This window comes from Pleurodeles waltl, chromosome 4_1 (genome assembly GCF_031143425.1).
Source record: "Pleurodeles waltl isolate 20211129_DDA chromosome 4_1, aPleWal1.hap1.20221129, whole genome shotgun sequence".
NCBI classification, from domain to species: domain Eukaryota; kingdom Metazoa; phylum Chordata; class Amphibia; order Caudata; family Salamandridae; genus Pleurodeles; species Pleurodeles waltl.
In genome coordinates this window covers 351,200,296-351,223,182 of record NC_090442.1, presented here as the reverse complement: position 1 = coordinate 351,223,182, position 22,887 = coordinate 351,200,296, and the positions used below count along the sequence as shown (strand labels likewise).

The 22,887-nt window shown below is 44.3% G+C and overlaps 1 protein-coding gene across 2 annotated transcripts in view; it reads right to left on the bottom strand.

Annotated features, from left to right (window-relative positions):
- Window positions 1-22,887, bottom strand: part of PIK3C2G (phosphatidylinositol-4-phosphate 3-kinase catalytic subunit type 2 gamma) — a 2,001,768-nt gene that overhangs the window by 1,889,127 nt on the left and 89,754 nt on the right. For both annotated transcript variants that reach the window (XM_069228485.1, XM_069228486.1), the window contains exon 2: window positions 4,873-5,709. In XM_069228485.1, coding sequence (XP_069084586.1) covers window positions 4,873-5,628 — 756 coding nt within the window. In that variant the 5' untranslated portion in view covers window positions 5,629-5,709. The remainder of the gene's footprint in view (window positions 1-4,872; window positions 5,710-22,887) is intronic.

Here is a 22,887-nt window from a genome sequence, read left to right as displayed (position 1 = left end):
GCATGAAACATTCTCAACAATGATTCACAGTGGTGTATTTAGTTGACACTCTTATATGGAAACATCCCCGTATCACTCAAGAGAGCTTGCCCCACCATTCAGTTCATCAGGTAGCTATGCTCTTGTGATTTAAAAATTTTCGCCTTGTTGCACAAGATAATCATGCATGCATAGTCAGGACCCTGAGCTGGACTGTTCTGGAATAAGCACCTCCTTTTCTGAACATGGCTGAGATCCTATTAGTGGAGAAGTGCATGACCACAGAATGACAACTGGCATCTTCCAACTGTGAACACCCAGAGATGTTTCTGGCTGCCCATCAAACTTGAGAGGTCCTGATGGTTGGTGTCAAGGTTTCCCATATTGATGGAGGTGTCCATGATTCCTCTGTTATAAAGATCTCACGCGGCACAGAGGTCTGTTGTTTAAAAAACTCATCCTCCTAGAGGGTAGCTCTTGCCTATCTCATCCACCTCATAGGCCGGGTGGTAAGCCTTTTTTACATGGTAAGCTTGTTATTCTTCATAATAAAAGCCAACACCTAGTAGGTTGTGTGGTGCAGATTGTTTAATGGGAGCCACGCCTACCTCACCTGGGCACATGATGATGGAAAGCAGACTTGACTTGCAATTGGGTGTGACAGAAGAAGAGGGAAGGCAACTGTGGTACCAGCTGGATGGATGGTGGCTGGAAGTCAGTTATAGGAAGGACTAGCACCCACTGCCTTTGTGCTTCTGCCTCGGGCCTTGCAATCCAGAAGATTGTATGACAATGAAATCTCTGATAGCTGCGAAGTAGTACTAGAGGTATTGTGCTTCCTCGAATCATTCTCAATATTGTTTGAAGCCACCGAGGTAGTGGTCTGAGGGAGGGTGTTGGAGATGGTCGTCGGTGTAGCATGAAGAGTAGGCCTGGCATTGCGGACAGTCGCCTCTGGAGAGCAAAGAGCCGGTCTTGCATCGTGGACAGTCGATGCTGGAGCTTTGTACTGGCGGTCACTGCGGGCAGTCTTTGCTGTAGCATGTAGAGCAGTTCTCACGTTGCCGGTCATCACTGGCGGTTGCTGAAGTGTGAAAGTCAGGTCGCACCAGATTCACATTGGCAGCTGTTGCTGGTGCCAGTCTTTGCTCAGAGGGGCCCTTTCCCAGCTGGAAAGAGCTCAAACTTCAGTACTTCACCTTTTTCATGAGGAGTGATTCCAGTCAGATGTTCAGTACCTGGGGAGGCACATCTTTGGTGTCAGGGACTCACTCCCGCTTTGGTCAGCAGGACTTAGTCAGGTACAGTTTCTGGTCCTGGAAGTCCAGTGGAGCAGCTCAGCTAGGCAGTTGCAGGGATGACCATCCTGCCCATATTTAGTCCCCTTTGTCCCACTAACCGAGAGGAATACACAAACCCAAACTGCAGAGCCTTTCAGAGTCATGTGTCTCAGGACACTAACAGAAGGCACAAATGATTGGGACAAGAAAATGCCAACTTTCTAAAAGTGGCATTTTCAGAATTGTGACTTAAAAAACAGATTTCGCCATTAAAGGGGATTTTAAATTACAACTCATTTGAGTAGAAACATACTGGCTCCCAATCCAAAGTAAGCACCTATTTAATGCTAATAATAAGGTGACCCAGTATTAGCCAGTGGGAGAGAGTGGCCATACAGCAGTGAAAAAAACGTTTAGGAGTGGTTTACTCCCATGGCCTGTAAAATGTAACTACACCTGTCCTACCTTTTAAATACCATAAATATATATATATATATATATATATATATATATATATATATATATATATTAAAAATTGAGTATTAGGTCTGGAAAGTGCTTTATTTTGCCAGATCGAAATGGCAGTTTAGAACTGCACTACAGGCTGCCTTGGCAGGTCTGAGGCATGATTTAAAGTGCTACTTTAGTGGGTGCCACAATGAGTGCTGCAAAGCCACTAGTATAATTGAATTTACAGGCCCTAGGTACAGGTAGTACCAGTTATCATGGACTTACAAGTAAAATAAATGTGCCAATCAGATGTAGGCTAATTTTACTGCGTTTCAGGTAGAGAGCACCAGCAATTTATCAAAGGTTATCATTAGTAAAGTGGACAGAGTCCTAAATCCCAAAAAAAAAGGTTCAGCAAAGGAAGTAAGTGAAGGCAAAAATGTTTGACTGACCCAACAGATATGGTCATCCAACATCTGTACTTAGCTTGACTCCTGACATAGGGCCAAGACCTTTTTTTGAGCTACAGAAGGCAGAGGGCTGCTTGCAGGATGTCCCCTGATGGGGACCATTGAATTGACCATAGTGTGGTAACCAGGGTACATTGGGTCACTGCAGCCATCTGGAGAGTATTAAAATGTTACCACACAAAATATTATGTGAGTGGGGGAATATGTAAGTAGTACTCAGTCATTCTCATGTGTAACAACAACTGCAGATGTTTACAGGACATAATACAGTGGTTGCTTTAGTGACACGACATTTCACAGAATGAATGCCTGCAATGAGGCCATGGGTGAATTGGGTGGATGGCAGAAAATATATATAATGTACTTACCCATCATGTCGTGAAACTCATGCTGTATATTGTACATTAGGAATACAGACATTCACCAATTACATCTGTTGGTAAGACACAATGAAGCTTGGCGCCCTAGTTTGTAAATGACTCATAGTTTGATGGTCTCGTACATGTGCATTGAAATGGTTACATAAATTGACATGAATGTTTACTTGTGTTTCTCTCATCCGCTTGGTGTGGGAGCCCAGTGTGCAAGTCAGCATAATAAGTGCAACAGCACTTGAGGTGGTGACAAGTAGCAAAGGGACTGACAACACAGTGTGTCAAAGTGACAATTGGATGGTGATGACTAATAGGAATATGAGGCCAATGCACTGACACTTTCCAGCATGTGCAGAGGAATAAACTCACCCTTGGAGACTCGGGACCTGATTTAGAACTTTGCAGCCAGGTTACTCTGCCACAGGAGAGACAGATATCCCCTCTCTGAAATCTAAATCCCATAGGACAGAATGGAATCTAGATTTCAGGGATGGGATATCTGTCACCAGGGGCAGCTCCTCCATTAGAGAAGAGGAGTGTCCTTCCATTGAAATGCCCCAGAAAATCCCCAGATATAAAAAATAAAATGGTAATTGAGTTAACTCATTACCATTTTATTTTTCCTCAACCCATCGCAAATTTAGTGTCAGGATGGGGGCGGGCCTGCTGAGTAACAGCAGCAGCAGGGAGGAGTAGTGGACTGCCTGTGCCATAGTTTAGTGTGTGCATGTCTCTTTGGCTGGCTTTTTGCGCCAGCCAGCCAGGCATGCACATTTTAAACCTCTCTAACCCAGCTGTCTAGGACAGCTGGGTTACAAAAAGCACTGACCTCCAATGCTCTTGACAGTACTAAGAGAGGCTTATCCCTCCAATCCTGTGCTACTTTTATGATGGTTACCAGCATGAACGCAGCACCAGGATTAGTTAGGGGTATTTTCTGGAGGAGACTAGAACATGGACCGGAGCGAGAACATTGTGCAGCAAGCAAGGCAAGTGTTTATTTTTGATTATATTTACTGTTGCCACTCACCATGCATGCATGAACCCAACCACCACCCATTTGACTGCCCCCCCCCTCAAGGTACTTGCCAGCTGCTGCTGTCTGCCACCGTTGTGACAGAGTGACCTGTCTGCGAGTTCCAAATCACACCCTCCGGGCCTGATTTAGAGTTTGGTAAAGTGGGTTACTCTCACAAACGTGGCATATATCCCATCCATCATATTAAAACTCTATTATAGCCTATGGAAATTGTAATACATTGGGGGCGGTATTTGTCACGTTTGTGATGGAGTAACTACTCTGCCAAATATCTAAATCAGGCCCTTAATTCTAGCAGTGAGGAAAGTACACATACTAACTGGGAGTAGCGCATAGCTTCTCAGGCTATCGGCGATTTAAAACCGTAGACAAGGCAGGATGATTAAAAATTTTATTCATGGCCACAGAATAGCCTATTAACACTGTGGGTCATTTCCTTTAGTAGAAGTGAGATTTATTTAGATAGCTGGCAGGAGTATAAATATCACTTTGGTCATTTAAGCAAGTTGTGACCCTGAATTGCACGAATCCTATATCTAAATCGGATCATTTAACATCATAACATCACAACAAATAATGTTTCTTTGTTCAGCCAAGTAAAATATTTCACCATGACTACAATGATAACCTCGCCAGACACACTTAGGCTAGAGCAAAAGAGACAGGAGATGAACGAAAAAGACAGCAGGCTTTATTGTTTCGAGAAAATCTGAATTCTTTTAACTTTGGGCACTAAAAACTGGAAACTGCAATATCCTAATCTTACGTCGGAACAGGGCTAACACAGTTATTTCCGCCTCCCCTGGAGAACAGACTCTAGGGATGGCTACACGGAAAGCGTTCAAAGGAGGAATTAAAGGAGTTGGGTACCTTGAGGAGAGCGTCCTCTGCATTTTTCACCCAAAAAAGGGCAATTGGAAGGACAGTTTTAAAAGGGATTCTAAGAGGGGCAGAAGGATCGGGCAAAGGGGATACAAAAAAACAATAGTGGTGGTGGAATTCAAAGGGGTCACATGAGGCATAGAAAAAAGCCACTCCTAGTGTGACACTTGGGTAAGAGGGCAAATATGGGCTGCTCAGATAGGGCAAAGAGGATGGTCCCATTCATTTTAGCTACTTTATTCAACCATTGCCACATAGGAATGACAGGAAAACTATTTTGTACATCACAATTTAAGTAAGAACATATTTCATTATGAGATGCTTGTTTATAAAATATGAATCAAACAGCACATCTGACAGATGATTTTTAAGCATCCTTTCCAACAATAAGCACATACCTGTGTATAAGTGCTGCCAGTTCCGCTAGGAGATGGGCAGCATGGTCCAACGGTGAATCTTCTGTAAAGGTTTTCTGTTGTGGTGCCAACATTTGCATACATTGACCTACTTCTTGATTTCACATCATGCCAGTTTTCTCTGCGGTTTGTTTCAAGTGAATCACAGTTGGTGAATGCTTCCTTAAAGCCTAAAGGAACCTTTTCGTTCCCCCCTCTCACTTCATTCTCAAAATAATTACGCATGGGTGAGAAACTGTGTCTCCTACTTTGGCCATAAAAAGACAGATCTTCAAGCTGCCCAGGGCATTGTTTTCCAGTGACAGGAGGTGGTACAAATAGCTCAAAGCCAATTGTAGGAGCAGTCTGGTTTTGCTCCCATGGTTGTGAATCTAGTTCATCGTATGATGCCTGAGGTTGCCTTGAATCCAAATGTTGTTCTTTTATATCAAAATTTTCAACAGATGACTCGTAAAAGGAGTTTTCTTCTGGGTCATTGATAAAAGATGGATGATAAAACGGGATCTCATGGTTAATTTCTTCAATGAGTGGATCAAAACCCAGGAGGATTGGGGGGCAGGGTGTCCTGTAATCAAATGAATACAAATGTTCTTGTGGTCCTCCTGCTTGTTCTCCATAATATTCTACAGCAGGTTTCCAAATCTGCCCATGATTATCTGTAGGAATCCAGTAAAATGGATTTTCCACAACTTGTCTTTCGTTGTTTTCGTCAACTGTCAAGGGCCTAAAGTAAGCCATGTCTTCTTTGGTGCATTGGTATTTTCAAGGGAGATATGCAACTTTTCATGCATGCACTATTAACTCCTAAGAGATTACCTTCTGTAATAAAGAGAAAATAAAATAATGTGGTCAGAGTCATAAGAAGAGAGATATAACAATGTTTACATAGTTTATACATGAAAATACAGCACAGCGAAAAAAGAACGTCTACTGAAGTTACCGCACACATTACTATAAACGAACAGTGCTTCCATGTGTTAAAACAGAAATATCAGCTATATTTTACTCATAGCAGACTAGATAGCGGATTTCATACTCTGGGTTGATGAACTGATCCAAATCTGCTTTAAAGAAAACTTCATAGGAAATACACCATAAACAAACAAGTTAGCATATCATAATTAATTCGAACATTAATAACCACACCAGTTTATTAAGAAGTTAAAGCTTTATTTCCCTATGTTAACAATGCTAAAGTCACAAAAATAACTCTCAAACTCAAATGATACATGTATAGAAACAATAAAGGCTGATTTAATTGACGAAAGAATCCAAGCTTAATCAATACAAATAGACTATACCTCAATGGTTATTTCACAGAATCATAGCAATAGAATCTGAGCAAGAGAAATTGAATCCATTGAAAATACAAACAAAAGGAATCATTGACCATTCATTTGTATGACAGTAACATCTCACTAACCACTAATTAGCATTAACATGTTGGAATTCAGGTAAAAGAATTTAGTAACATGAATTTAGCAAACCTCTAGCTGTGGCGCTATCAAAAATAGCAGCAGTATTAAAATATTAGCGGTTGATACCCGAGAAACAATAGACAAATAACAATACACAGTTCATACATTTACCCAATCTCTTAGCTATTCAGAAACAACGTCTACTTCATCCGGGGGACAGCAACATCAGACATCAGCATCAGAACAGGAACAAGGTAAGGGGATATGGTTTAGAGTTTGGACTATAGGATTACTAAACCATCAAAGCATTTGTTCAGTAATGAACAGACCTAGTAAACTCAGAAAATAAAACACCAGAATATCAATAGACTAACTGGCAAAGCATGAAATTCAGTTAGAAAATGGAATACACTAGAAACAATTAATACAGATAACATTGGGCAGTGACCTTGCATCTGCTTCTGCCTAGCAGAGGCCACAAAATACTCATTTTATTTCAGCATTTATTTTAGCAAAGAACATGCTCTTAAAGAGACAGAATATTTTCATCACAGTGTTAACTTAGCATTAGAAAACAAATGTAGGCCTTTTCGTTTGATGGCGGCCATTGAGTAGGTCACAATTTTCATATGCACAAATTTATAATCAAATTAATTCATATGTTAGTTTATAAGTATAATTACGTAAAGGCGAAATATTTACTATAAAATCTCAGTTCGCAAACATGTAATGGTGCAAATCCATTACAAACTTTATCAGAGAGATGTTTTTTCAAAAAATCAGTATTCAATTTTAAATTACATTACACAAACACAGCAAGTAATCGTTCATCTATCTTTAAAGCAGACAGAAGAGTTTGGTTACCGCGCACAGCTACTCCAAGGAGTGTCCAAGCGCATCTGCTTAGGTTAACAGCCAGCATACATCACAACTTTACTCTGCAGCTCATGTCTATCTATGACAATTTACATGAATACAGCAAACATTGACAGCAAGGCAGTTCCTGGGTACTCCTAGGTTTTCACTTCGTCACAAGGTGCGACCTACTCGCATCTGAACGTTACAGGTAAGACATAGCCACAACTTTTACCCTTACTTAACTCTCTGCATCTGTCAGTCCCCCAGACCAAGGATGTGAGTATCTTCTGTAGCTCCCAAAGGAAAGCAGAGGACAGTACCACCGGTATTATGGAATAGAAGTACAGCAACCTAGGTAGGAGCAACATTGTGCAGTCGAGCTCCTCTCCATAAGTGACAATGGTAACTGGGTCCAAAATGGCAAGGAATGCCTTGCAGCCATTTGTCCCCAGATTTCCATCTATAAGGTTGTGGTCATCATGATACACAGCAATGCCTAGATATTTGAATGTGTCTAAATTCCACTGGAAGGCGGTAGATGGCAGGGACAGCATTAGTCCTTTAGGGATCGCCAGTAATGGAAACAAGCATGATTTGTCAAAAGTGATCTTGACATCTGACATGGCTCCAAATTATTTGAGAAGCTCAATCAGCTGTGTGACAGAGCTTTCAGCCGGTAGGTAAATAAGAGCATTGTCAGAATACAGAGATACTTTGTGGGCCTGTAGTCCGATGATTATGTCACACTCTATGCCTTTGAATCACAATCAACATGTCAGTGGTTCTATAGCAAACACAAAGATTATATCGGAGAGTGGGCATTTCTGCTTGGTGCCACTCTGAATGGTTATAGGGTCTGAAATCTCAGTGCCTGCATGTGCCAGAGCTTAGGGGTCTTTGTAGAGGAGGAAATCCCACCTCTGAAATGCCCTAATGTGTTGCTTTGTTCCACCCAATCCATAATGCGGAACAGCGCTCTGTGATTGAATACCATGTTCCTGCTTGGAAATAACCAGTTTTGATGAGGGAGAATCATTGATTGAGCTATGGGGATTAGACAAGACAAGTATTATTACCCACACTTTATAGTCCGTGCTTAAAAGTGATAGTGGCATTTATGAACTCATGTTAAGTGGGTCCCTCTCTGGCTTGGGGAGAACCACTATCAGTGCCTTCCTCATGGACGCCGGTAGACTTCCTTCATCCCTGTCCCCCAGTATCTTTGCAGTAAGCGCTGCATGAGCACTGCATTGTATCTGCCATAAAATTCTCTCGCGAAGCAGTCCGGCCCGAGGTTCTTGTCAGGTGCCATTTGTCTAATCGTCTAGTTCTAAATTGGAACCCCCAGATCTTGTCTCTGTATTTTAGTGAGTGTCAGCAAGGCCAGACAGTATAAATACTATGTCAATGTATCCTGGGGGTTCCTTATATAGTAGACTTTAGTATGAATGAATACCATATCAATACTCTGTTGTGTATTAACTATTTTATCACCGTGAGTGTGTATGGTGCTTATTGGTGTTCTGGGTGTCTGTCTTACGCAGCCATGTAAGCATGGCACACGCTTTGTTACCTGCCGCATGCTGACAAGCAGTATATTCCTTATAAACCAGGCAGTATAGTCACAAAGCTGTTAAACTCCTTTTTCAAGTCACTGAGGGCTGTCCGCACTCCAGCGTCCATCACACTATGATTTTCTAGGTCCCTGACTTTCTAGGTTCCATAATGTGTGTGAGCTATTTGTGGAGCACCTTCTTCATGCCCACCACCTCCAATATACATACCGCCTTAGCAATACTTTAAGAACATCCTATTCCACAGTAGTATCTGCGGACCTGCCCTCATTCTCAGTGAAGTACTGTTCTATTGCTGTCCCTACCTGGCTCCAGGATATCTGGTCATTTAGTGCTTCTAATGACCAGCGCACATATGGATCTTAGGGCGCTGTCTCCCCCACTGACAGGTGACCAGTAGAGGATTTTGATCGCATAGTGTGAAGCCCAGGTACTCTGCACCTTCTAGCTTTGCATGTACCCCACATCCCCATGCCAAAGACCTTGTAGATTCTAGTGTGTAACAAGTGCACTCCTGAGTAACAGGAGAATTCTCCAGTGGTCAGATTGAATGTTCTCTATAGTTCCATGACTTGAGTGTGTGAAGCAATGCTGTAGTATTTGGGTATTAGCTAGTGTCTGTGGTCCCAGCATAGGTGGATGGGACCTTTCAGATGCAAATCCTGAACAAAGCTGAAATCTCCACAAAAAATGTCCAGGATCTGTATGGTAGTTAGAAGGACAGGGGTGAACAACAGATAGAAAGGGGACTGATTGTTATTTGGGGCATAAAGTGCTATCAGTGCCAGGGGTGCTCAGTCTAAGTCTCCCTCGACTACTACATATTGTCTAGACAACTGCCAACGTTATACGGGGCTTCCCCGGCTATCCACACACAGTCTATCCCTCTATTTGGCCCCAGATGCCCTTCGTCATCTCTTTCTGAGACAGACTGACTAGGAGACGACCTTTCGGAAGTGGCTCCGAGCAATGGTGAGGCTGAGGACATTCACCCTACTGCCCTCAGCATCTCTAACTCTGTTGCCCCTTCGACCTTGGCAGAGCCTGTTAACCAGGGATCACCCATAAGCACCACGAGCCAAGTCAGCGAGGAATGTATTCCGTCCCTGTCAATTGTTCCATACATTCTGGGGTCCACCCGTATGCCCAACTTACCTAATTCATATATAGCTGGGGCCACATCCAGCGAGGTTCACATGGCATATAGCGAGAAAGCCACTGGTCCTAATATACCTGAGGGAACTAGTATGGTTCCTAGCAGTTCCTCCCCCTGTAGAAAATATCCTCAGAATAAAGCAGGGTCCATAAAAACAGAGGATCTCGATAAGGTACTCAGCTGGAATATAGCAGGGTTGGAAAGCAAATTACAAAGTCCAGGATGGGGCAGTCTTATTGATGATCACCAGATCTGCCTCTTCCAAGAAACGTGGGCATTAGAACCCAAATATAGACTAGGCTTTAAAAGCTATTGGGTTCCAGCACGCAAGTCCTCTTCTGGGAGACCATCGGGAGGGCTGCTTGTGTGGATCAACACTTCTCTTAGGTGCAAGATAGAAGAAATAGATACGGGTTGCCCTGACTTGCAAGTCCTATTAATAATGATTTCTGAAGAGAGACCGTTACTTTTAATTAATATCTATAACAGGAATGTGAGCTTCCACACCGATTCTGATGTCCTGTCCATTTTGGGCAGTTTTCTTAAAAACAATCCTTCCTTCTTTGTTTTGATTGGAGGGGATTTTAATGTCACTTTTGAACCTAATCCTCTAGTCCAAGGAATATGTAAAGAAGAGGATGCCCATTGGGGCATCCCTCAGCTAGTCTCCAACAAAAGACCAAGGCTGAATAAATCTGCGCTTACTGGCCGACATCACACTAGTTCATGGCCTCCGAGCCTGCAACGGTCGCTCACGCTCGGTTGTACATTTACAAGCTACCTTTAGGCGCGGAGGGCTCAGCAGTCGTATTGATTATATACTTCTTGACATCCGACTGTGGAGCCACATGTTTGATATGAGGGTCCAAAAGCAAATTGAGAGCGATCATGACCCGTTGATTTTATCGACCAGAGGACTTTTTCCTTCGTTTACTGTGCCCTACTCCAAGAGCCATGCCTCCCAGCTGGCTCTAACTAATAACAGACGCAACCTAAAATGGGAATCTGTTAATTCTTCCCCTACACACCTGGCATCTATTTACAACCTGCTTGCCAACCAGATGGAGTGTATGATCCGCCTAAATGAGAACGGGGAGGGTGACAGAGTCTTAGCAGCCCACACTGAATTGTTCCAATCTTTAAAGCATCTTTTCACAAAAAAGTTTCTTAATAATCCTAACAAAAAGCACTGCGCTCCTTGGTTTGACAATTGTTGCAGAGAAGCACAACTGTCTCTCCTGGAAGCAATAAAAGATGGCCATGTTGGGCTGTTAAGAACAGCCAGAAAAGTTTATAAGAAGGAATGTTCTAAGGCACGCAGAAGTTGGGAAGAGGCCAGATGGGTTATTATTCTGGAGACTGCTAAATCTAATGACACATCTAGGTTCTGGAAACTAATAACTGATGACTGTAGCAACTCCCCTGCCGCACCTGGCTCCTCAATTCTCTCAGCATTATGGGTAGAGCACTTTGGGCAACTATACGAAGGGCCTTCTGAAGCATCTTTGTGGGCCCCTGATGCCCCAATAAACCATGAGACTACCCCGATCACATTCTCTCTAACCTAAACAAGAGCAGCAATAGACTCATTGAAATGGGGAAAGGCCCCTGGCCCAGACAAGATCCCAGGCGATCTATACAAATCAAGACCAGACATATGGGCACCATATCTCAACCTTATCTGCAATGCTATTGCAGCAGGGGCCCCCGCTCCTCCCACTTGGAAAGGGGCCGAAATAGTACCCATTTTTAAAAAAGGAAATCCGAACATCCCTGCCAATTATCGCCCGATTAGTCTCCTTGATAACTCCCAAAAAATCTATGCAAAGCATCTTTTGCTCCATCTTGAGGAATGGATTATGGAGTCCGAAGCTCTTTCTGACCTACAAGCAGGATTTAGACCTGCAGTGAGTACAGTTGGCCAAGCCCTAAGATTCATGTCAATAAAATGGAAGAATGTTGACCTGGGGAGGGGTAATCTCTATGTGGTCTTCATAGACCTCAGAGCCACATTTGATTTGATCCCCAGGAACCTGCTGTGGTCAACATTATCAAACATGGGAGTGCCATCTGGTCTCCTGAAACTCATTGCTCAACTGCATGAAAATACTTTCGCTCAAATTAGATGTGGCCAGGGGGGCGAGTTGACTGACCCCGTAGCTATTAAAAAAGGAGTTAGACTGGGATGTGTTCTGGCACCCACTCTTTTTTTGCTATATATCAATAATTGCATCCACTACTTAGAGAACTGTATAAATGCTTCACCTAAATTGGTTGGGAAAAAAATCCCGTGTCTGCTATATGCAGATGACACAATTTTGATATCTAAATCGCCAATGGGAATCCAAAACCTGATCAACCAATTCTGTGTTTTTTGTAGTGACTATGGTCTGGACGTAAACATTAAGAAAACAAAACTCATGATATATAGTACCTCCAAGAAACGCTCGTGCGTTAGCATAGAAATGAACTCGATTCCATTGGAGAAAGTAGAAGAGTTCGACTACTTGGGTTTCAGACTATCGACCACAGGCAAATGGATGGCAGCCATTGACAAAGGGGCTCTCATTATAAGCCAGAGAGGTGGGGCCCTTGTCCGTAGATCGAGAAAGGCTCCGAGTCCCCCCTTGAACATACTTGCAGAGATTTACAATGTCCAAATCAGAGAAGCGGCCCTCTATGGAGCAGAACTTTGGGGGTCCCACAAAACCCTTGATACTCTGCAAACCAAGGAAAACCATTTCCTTATACAGATTGCCCGGCTAGGTATGGGCTCACCAATGACCCCTCTAAGGCTAGACCTAGGTCTAAACAGTATCAAAACCACAGCAGCCCTAAGGCCTCTCTCCTATTGGATTCGCTTATGGAAATCTGTTGAACTCAAACCATATAGGCTGGCTATAAGAGAGCTCATAGCCACCCCCCAGGCACTGGAGAAAATCCCATGGCTGAAGGAAATGAAATCTGCCTGGGTCAAAATAGGTTTTCCTTCCTACTGGAACTATCCGGATCAAATCCCCGATAATGCAAAGTAACTTGTCACAAAAAGATATTGGGAGAAAGTTAACGAAGACTCCTTGCACCAAAAAGGGGCGGGCAGGCTAACAATGGAATTTCTCCAATTCAAGCACGAGCCCTGGCCTGAGAACTTCTTGTACCTTCCCATGCCTCCGTACGCCCGTGCTTTATATCTCCAACTAAGATATGGTACACTGCCTATTAATGGTTTTACGGCTCACTGGTCATCTAACATCGCTTCAAATGATAGATGTATCTCTTGCCAAAATTGTAAAGAAACAATAGAGGATATACTATTTTTCTGCCCTCTGTATAAAAGTCCCAGAGGGAGGTGGATCATTCCCCTCTGCAAAAATATGTCATTACATGATAGAGCAAACGCCACCAGAATCTGTACATACGACTCATCCTCCGTGGTAGCTATTACAGTTACCAAATTTTTAGCGGAGGCCTGGTACAACCGGCGTAGGCTTATTGTTTCAAAGGGCATGTGAGCCATCCTGACATTAGTCGACAGAAGGAGTCTCAACTGTTATTTTTTTGCCTCTATATGAGGATTGACGAGGGCCAGGTCTTACGGGGAAACAATTGCACACATTGGTATGTTAGACAGAATTTTATATCCTAGCTTTTATCTTTTTTATTCTTAATATTTTAGCCATGTCTTATTTATTGTACTTTTTATCTATAATCAAATACTTAGTCTTGTTGATCTTATTGTTATACTCTCCTGATTATTACTGTTTTTTATTGTTATCTTGTTTTTTTTTTAACAAATACTATTTTATCATGTATGATTGTTATCTTTGTTACTCAAAATGGCCTAGATCTCTAGACCGAATGAACTCAAATAAAATAATTAATAAATAAATAAATACATATTGTTGGACTTTTTGCCTTACGCAGGGTCATCCCCAGTCTTTTTGCCTCCTTCCTCCTGTTTTTCTGACCTCTCGCTGTTGGCTCTGGGACTCTGAGCACTTCATCACTGCTGACCAGTGCTAAAGTGCAGGTGCTCTCCCATCTAAAGTTGGTATGATTGGCTTATACCTAATTGGCATATTTAATTTACCTATAAGTCCCTTGTACAATGGTATCTCTATACCCAGGGCCTGTAAATTAAATACTACTAGTGGGCCTGCAGCGCTGCTTGCGCCACCCACTGAAGTAGACTTTCAAACCTGTCTCAGGCCTGCTAGCACAGGGCCTGTGTGCGCAGTTTCTGCCACAGGGACCTGGCATCTAAACTTACTTGCCAGGCCCAGAACTCCCCTTTTACTACATGTAAGTCACCCCTAAGGTACGCCCTAGTTAGCCCTATGGGCAGGGTGCCATGTATGTAGAAAGGCAGGACATGTGTCATATTGCATGGCCTGTCCTAGTAGTGACAAACAGACTAACTTGGTGTTTCACTGCTGCGAGTGCTGCCTTCTCATAGGATTACATTAGAAATGCCCTGCCTTATGTGTAAGGGGTATTGTCTGATTTATGAGGGGTAGCATAGGCGTGTTTGGTATGGTTGTGATAGTGATAATAAATGCTGCTTACTGGTGTTGGTGTATTTTTTATTACTATCACAGAAATGCCACTTCTAGAAAGTGCGCATTTATCTGTGCTTATGACTCTGGTGTTTTGCAGCTTGACTCCAATCCACGTCTGGGCAGAGTGACAGTTGGGGCTTTGTGCATACTTTTCAGACAGCCTGTACACAGGGAGGGTGGAGGTGTCACAGAGGTCCATCTGCATACTGAATAGTTTTCCTAGGCTGAGAGAAGGGAGAGGCGGGGCACACCTGCATTTGTAAAGACTGTGTCCTGGCCTCACACAATAGGGTCGTTAACCCCCCACTGATGTTTGGAGCCTGTGCTGAAAGGAGAGAGGGGGCACTCCCAGAACCAGTTGTAACTGGCTGGAACCTCCTCTCCCTACCATTGTAAAACACTGTAAAAACTGACTAAGTACAGGGGAATTTTCCCCACAATTTGGAGACTCTTGGAATCATCTTGGAACTGGACACCAAAGGCTTAAAGGACTCACCAGGAACCGCCATGGACTGCTGCTGCCTGGTCACTGTGAAGGACTTACCACTTGCTGCCTTTCCCTTGTGCTGGCCTGTAGCTGGGCCCTCCACCTAAGGACCTTGTCTTAGGATTCTGCTCCCCAGGGGCCGGGTGCTGTGGCTCCTGACCCCTGCATCCATTTCTTCACGAGGGGTGCTTCTCTGTGGTTGCGGCTGCCATAGTGCTGATTGCAGCGCGCTTATGGAGCCTTAGGAGCTCGTAGGCTCCTTGCTGCATTGTGCCCCTTTAAATAAGATCACTGCAGCGGCCTGGGAAGCTGGAAGAACACTTGTGCACCGCATCGGGTGCAGGCGAGTGTCTGCTCGGGCCCCAGGAGGGGTCCAATCTTCTTGTGGCTTCACGGCAGGACCAGGGGAAGGTGCGGGGAGTGCCCCCTTCTCCCAGGCCTCTGCGTTAGGAGCAGGACGCTCCTTTTCTGCTGTTAGGTAAAACGGGCATTATTGTGGGCCCCCCCACTTGGTGGAAGGGTCAGTAGAGGCCCAGGGGGGCCCCCAGAGATCGCGGGTCCCGGGAGGGGCCTGTCATTAAACCAGAGGGGGTGCGTGGTGCCCCCCTCCTGCCCTAAGTTGTTTTTGCTGGCTTTGGCCCCCCTCGTGAGGGCCTCTTGAGGCCCTGGGGGGCCCCCAGTAATCACGGTACCCGGACGGGCCTGTCTATAAAAGAGAGGAGGTGCATGTTGCCCTCCTCTGACCCCAGAGTATAAGGGAGGCCCCCGTTTTACGCAAAGGAGCGCCGGGGGCCCCATTGTTCGCCTTCTAGGCACTGGAGGTGCCTTCATCCAACCAGGTACTGTTTAAAGGACCAATATAGTTGCAATCCAAAGTTCTTTCTACAGACTTTTGTATGATTCATATATTACCTACCTGCGTTTGATGTTTTTACATATGTGTATGCAAATGTTCCTTTTATGGACATGCTTGCTAATATGTTTTTCTAACTTGCCATATGTTTTCTAATGTTCCTACTATGGGCATTTTATGATATTCTTATGACAAGTGTTGTGATGTAATAACATGTTTTCCTGACTACTGCTTATGTTGCAGAATACTGAGTAACCTGTGTGTTATGTGTGACTACTGCTAATTTGCAGAGTAACTAATGTGTAACGTTCTGACAACTGCTAAGGTAGCAGGATAGTACTGATATGTGATGTTTGGTCTGATAATTGCGTTGTGTACAATACAGTATATTTTCATATAATCTGGTGTTGTGTTTCCTTTGTGGTGGGGATATTGCGTCACATGTGTGTGTGTGTTGTGCAAACGCTTTACACATTGCCTCTGGGTTAAGCCTGACTGCTCGTGCCAAGCTACCAAGGGGTGAGCAGGGGTTATCTTGGACGTGTAACTCCCTTGCCCTGACTAGAGTAGGTAAGTTCTGCCTGGCTGAGGTGCATACACTAGCCAACCAGAAACCCCATTTCTAACACATCATTCTTCCAGGTCTAAACTGGTGTGGCATGTGTCGAATGGTACTCTGGGCTCTATATTAATACCCCTCAGGGATTGTCAGAGTAGGTAGTGCTGTGTACACCGCCCGCCATCTCTTGGCCAGTTTCAGAAGTTCACAGACCTTCAAATGACTCTGCTGCAGATAAGAAAAATGTACTTCCCTTCTTTTTACATAAGCATCTATCCTATAACGTTTCTTTTGTGAGGCCATGCCCAGCATTTTCCACACCAAGAAGATAATTCTGTCAAGTGTCATTCTGTTGCATGATGCCCTGCTTCCCATAGGGTATACACCATGTTCCAGATATCACCCTCCCCTCACATCTGTCTTCATGTCACCAATCAGATACTTGCTTCAGATCTGTTATCATACCTTTAAGAGCTAATCCCATAATCTCCCCTCCACAGGCTGGGTTCACAACACTCTCAGCCAAACAAACTGCATTCGGAACTTGTGCAAACTAAATATTTCACTTAGATCAGGGGGCTTGCCACTACTACCAGTGCAGAACGTCACGCTAGCACACCCTCCAGTGCCTCCCCTAGTTCCATCATCATTCCCTCACCCTCAGACAACAATGTCTGGATAGCAAGCCTCTTGCAGAAAGGTCTTTGTGCGAGGTTGTCTCTGTCTCTCAGTGATGGGCGATTAATAGGGAGTTACTAACTTACCAACTATGTTAAGTTCTCAGGTCAACTGCATTGGGTCATTGGGGTGATGGTAGGCTCCATCAGCAGGGACTCCACCATCTCATCAACAGAGTCCCAATCAGGAGTCTGGGATGTTTCTGATCATAAACTGGACCCAGTGACTCAGTTGAGTCCTTTCTCTCCATTTTCACTATCTGTGGTCTCTCATGGGCAGTCTGCTCTTTGGATGGTTTGTGGCGAGCTTTCCTGTTGGTGATGCAGTGTGTTCTTGTCAGGAGCCATTCCCCTGCATCCCTGCCCCAGGCGGCAGAGTGATCATTTCTCTGGTCTCCAGCCAGTCCCACTCATGGTGTCTGAAAGAAGAGTAACTTTTTGACATCCGGTAATCTAAGGTATGCCTTGAATAATAATGTGTAGCTGATGTTTCATCTCCATGAACGTTCCCCATTTCATTTGCATTTCTGCAGTGTATTCAGTGAAAATTGTCACCCCGCTGTTCTCTACTTGGCAGGGGCCCTTGGTGCGGACAAGTGGTAGTTTGTTGTCTCTGAAGTTAAACATGCGTGCTACTACCAGGTGGGGAATCAGTTGTGGACGACAACCAGGAAATCTAAGTGCCCTCTCCACTGACAATAATGCAGATGTTTTGCCTCCTAGGACCGTATTATCCAGCCAATTTACAATGAATGACTTCATGCTTAGGCCCCCCACCCGTCCAAGTAGGGGCACCACTCTGAAGCAGCTGTGGCATGTATGGCCCTCCATGTCACAATTTTCAGTTTCAGTAATCAGACCTCCTACAAGGTTGCAATCTGAGACTGTGCCTAGGTTAGGGAGGACCAAAGGTGTGTCAGCCAGCACCAATTCTGCAGTGACCAAGCTGTCCTACAATAGCTTTGATCATTGAAGAGGAGGATTTAATGTCCAGTAGGAATGCCCCTGCAGCTTTTTCTCTAGGACGTTGATGTGTGATGTAAATACAGGTTCTGGGGTGGAGGCAGTCGCTGATGGGGCCTCTCACCTTGTGGTCTGAGTGCCATCCGCTCCTGATGGTCATAGATGCCAGAGGGCAGGCTCCCAGTGTCCCACGTGTGAGTGACCCTCTTCATCCGCTCCTGGTACCTCACATCCGTGGGTGGCTGGGGTACCACAGAAGCCTTGTGTGTGTGCATGTGCATCTGCAGTGATGCTAGTAGTAATTATGTAGATGGGCAAAGTCTGTTGCATTGCAGCCACTGTATCTAACCAATCAAAACGTTAGCACTTCTTGTGCTTGCTGTTAGGGTCCACACCAGTGCCTCTCGTCTCTCAAGAGGCAGCCAGGTGCTCTCTGTTAAGAAAGGCAAGTGTGCTGAGTGGGTGTCCAGCACCACCCTTACTCAGCAGGATCCCCCAGTTCAACTAATCAGTGAAGGCTTGAATGTGGGAAGTTCAGTGCCCGACTTCAGCTAAAGAAATGCTGTGGTCCGCCTCATGAATTGAGACTGTAGAACTCCCCTTTCAGTCCTTCGGAGGAGTATACTTTAGGGCAGTGATCTGCTGTGTCAGTTCTTGCAGGCTGCAAGGGGCTGCGGTGCCGGGCATACCCTGCTGCAGTTCTCTGCCTTCCTCTTCTTGGTTGGAAGAGGCCCGCCCACAGTGGTCGCTCCTCTCCGTCGTTCAGCTGCCACAATGCAGTCATCTGCTTCGTGCATCAGACCTGTGGAAGTCCCCGCGCAGTGCCTTGTTCGTGTCTACCCTCAGGCAGGGAAAAGGACAGGTTTCTGATGGACCGGGCTCAGGGGTTGCATGCAAAGCCCCACTCTGTACCAAGAGTCCAGCAATCTTGGCCCCTCAGAGTGAGCTGTTAATAGGAATTCAATTGTGACTTGAAGTTATTCTAAAAAGAACAGTTGATGCACAGAATGCATACCAAATCAAACAGTCACTCCCAGTCACAGATCTGGGTTTAATCCATCATTTTTTTTTCTCACCGTGCCATTCCAGTTTGGGTCAGCCATATGCAAATCAGTCTTGACCCTGTTCCCCATGGGAACAGTCCAGCCCAAACTGCCAGACCAGGTCCTCCCTGGACCAGAAACAAGCATCCTGGGACTGGTTTCGGGATATCACCCATCTTCAGACAGGCTAGCATGAATCTGGTGGCATAGTGAGCGCGGGGCCCACGTCTGAGCATACCCTACCCACTTGGGGTGACAACTGCAAAAAGAACAGCTGATGGACGGAATGCAGAACAAATCAAACATTCAACCCCAGTCACAGATCTGGGATTAATCTATCAGTTGAAGTTATTCTTGTCTCCACCGGTGAGACAACATGGAGGCCGTCATTTCAACCTCAGCTGTTCTGCCTGGCCGAAGACTGACAGTGTTGGTGGTCTTCCGCCAACCATATTATGACTGCTGGTGACTCACTGCCCTTTTTTGGACAGAGAGCTGCCAGGAGCCACACTGGCGGTCAGCGGTGTAGTGGAGGCTGCTCCTCCATCTCCGCCACATCATCAGAACACCACCCACTGTAATACGACCCAGTATTCGGCGTGGCGGTGTTCTGGTGATGGGGTGCTGGTGGCAGAGCAGCCCCCATGGATCCCGTTCCCTCCCGGTGGATCACCGGAACAGGTAAGGTGATTATGGGTTAGGGGAGAGGGGTGTTGGGTGGTGTGTGCGTGCATGGGGGTGTGCGTGTGTAGAGGGGTTGTGTGAGTGCGTGTATGTATGCAGGGGGTGTAATGTGTGTATGGGAAATGTAACGTGTATGTATGTGTGCATGTATGTCCGTGTGTATGTGTGTATGTGTGTGATTGGTGTGAGCGTGCGTGTAAGGGGTGTAGGGGGTATGTTTGGGAGGTTCAATGGGGGTTGGGGCAGGGGGGGTCCTATTACCTTTTTGGGGTGGTAGGGGGGTCGTGGGTGTTGGGGATGGACTCAGGGGGAGGGGGGAGGGAGAGACCCCAATCAGTGCCAGGGAACGAATTCCCTGGCACTGATGGTGCATACCGCCATGGATGTCGTGGCGGTTGAAAACCCCATGAAATCCATGGCGGTATGCGGGGTCCTGATACCGTCGGCGGACTAGTGACCGTTATCTCCAGCCTGGCGGTCGTTACCGCGTGGCGGACGGTGCAGGACATTGGCAGTCTGGCCAAACCGCCAATGTCATAATGGGGCGGTAATGAACGCCAGCCTGTTTGCGGTCTTACCGCCCTATTTGCACCGTCCGCCAGGGTTGTAATGAGGGCCTGAGTACTTTATTCTCTATAATGGCACACCTGAAGTCTTGCGATTAACCTAGATACCATTAAAAATAGAGCATAGAAAACATAAAATCCCATTTTATTAAACAATTATCTAAAATGTGCTGGGTCTTACTGGGTTTTTCTGTGGTCGTTTTAGAAACTAACATTATACCTACCATTTTTCTATAGAATGTGTTAAATTAGTAAAGAAAATAAAGATTGGCAATTTAAAGCATTTATTTAGTTAAATTCGAAGCACACATCTATAGAGTATGCAAGGTTAAAGAAATTAAGCAAGATGTGTACATCCTAATTTGAGGATGTATTCAATAAGATATATTACTTTTGATTAATCTTTCAAGAGACGTGATATTTACAACAAAAAAAATGAAGTCCAGTAAAATTACACAATAAACCATTGCTGTTGATGAGACATGTAATATTGCACTGAACATTTTGGAAATCTCAAATTGTAATTTCACACACACCAATACACCTGTTGGAGGGAACTATCTAAACTGATTCTTCTACAACAGCACTTCTCAAATGTACAAACAACTTTTGGGATCCACCTAGCTTTAATGGACAGGAGTATGGAGCGATTTTCTAGCGCAATAGTATATACACATGCTTTCACAATGCTGTGAATTACCAAAATAACATTGTTTCACTGTTTTGCATTCATCACTAACAGAAAGTGTTTGTAAATATCACAACCTTAACCAGACTCTTTGAAATGTCTTTATCGCATGGTTGTCAAAATATTGATTTCCAGATGATGAACTGCACTAGAACTGGAACATTTTTTACAGGGTACTGGTCATTGGTATCTGTTCTCTCAAATCACAAGGGTTCCAAAATATCTGAGTGTTGAGAGCAGTGATTTAAGCACATCGAAAAAACCTTCTACTGCAGACTATGGGTTAAGGCCTCACATACATTTTTGTGTTAAAACAGATGCCAGTGGTGCATTTTGGAAAATATATAAATAGCGTTTCCATAGAAAAAGTGTTTTTTCTGTTGCTAATAACTTTGGCATCATTTGACGAATCTAAAAAAAAAAAATCCAGAATAAGTGCTCTTTTTGCCTTGTTTGTGCATGGGAAGTTTCAGGGTTCTCTGTCAAGCAGGGAGGATGGGTGCTGAGAAAAAAGGGGGGTCCCAAAATACAAGGTGGTCCCTGGGGCCTATGAAGGCTTCGGAACGGGGGGTTCACACCCTCTGCCCTTAGATTCTGGCCCCCATGCACGGGATCTTTAGGAAGGGGGCCACACAGCTTCACCGCTTTTTTTAATTTGATGTGGGGTGTGGTTCCAGGTGCCTTTTAAGGCTTATGGAGCAGACCACATGGCCTCCTCTCCTTTCTATTGGAACTGGCCATGGTGGATGGGGTCCCTGGGACCATCAGTGATATAGTAAATGATGTCATAGAATATGTCATCAGTGATATTATGTGTGAGGTCATAAGCAGTGCATGGCGGGGGTACAAGTTATTGTTAGCTCTGCTAACTATAACTTTGGAATTTCTGTGTTTTTTTAGTTCAAAACATTAATGTAATGTATGTTAGATAGATAGATAGCTAGATAGATAGATAGATAGATAGATAGATAGATAGATAGATATTTTGTATTTTTATGCAGTGTAAATACAGCCAAGGGTACTTTGGAGCATTTTACATGACTCCAGATTACATTGCGTGATTCAGTTTCATTTTATTTCAAGCATGGTAGATTTTGTGATTTTTTCAGAGTAATGCACAAACCCAAACCTAGTGCCCCAGATCATAAGTCAGCAGCTCTGGCATTTAGAGCACATCCATATTTCTCAATTTTCTGTGGAAGTCATTTACAAGTTGGATTGTATGTGATCACATATAATGAGCACGTTCTCTGTTATAAACACTTTTTGGGAAATACAAAGAAAACAATAGCAGCAAAAATACTGGAAGGTTCATCCACAGTCTTGCTTGGAAAAAAGTTTGTTTTAAAACTGGACTTAGGGACATAGGGATTAATGTACCATAACTAAAGTCATTGAGAGTGTGAAAAATCTTAGGTTCACACAAAGAGTAGCAAATGTATTCAGCAAGAGTGGAAAATGCAGCTGGTGGTGCATTGTGGGGCATGCAAACACCAATCCAATACTAAGACATTCTGCTTTAGCGCACTGTCATTTACAGACTGCACATTTTACATTGAAATGGCCACTAATTTTGCACTGACATACAGTATTACTGTTATGTTCTTGTCTTTGGTTTTACAGAATAAAATATATGGCACACATTGATAACAAAAGAGGAGAGGAAAAGAGGCTTTTAGGCACTGTGTTTGCTCCTGAAAGTAACACCATCACCAAGAACCTCAGGGACCTCTGTCAAAGTAGAAGGGTTTACCTTGTATCCTTACCTCAGTTGTCGTCTGGTTACCCCTTATGATTACTCTAACTTTGAGCATTTAAGATACTGGATGAGGTGGTTGTTGCAGGGTGACAAGAGCTACCAATACTGAAATAAACACACAGACTCTTCTTGGCAATGCAAAGACAGTGTTTA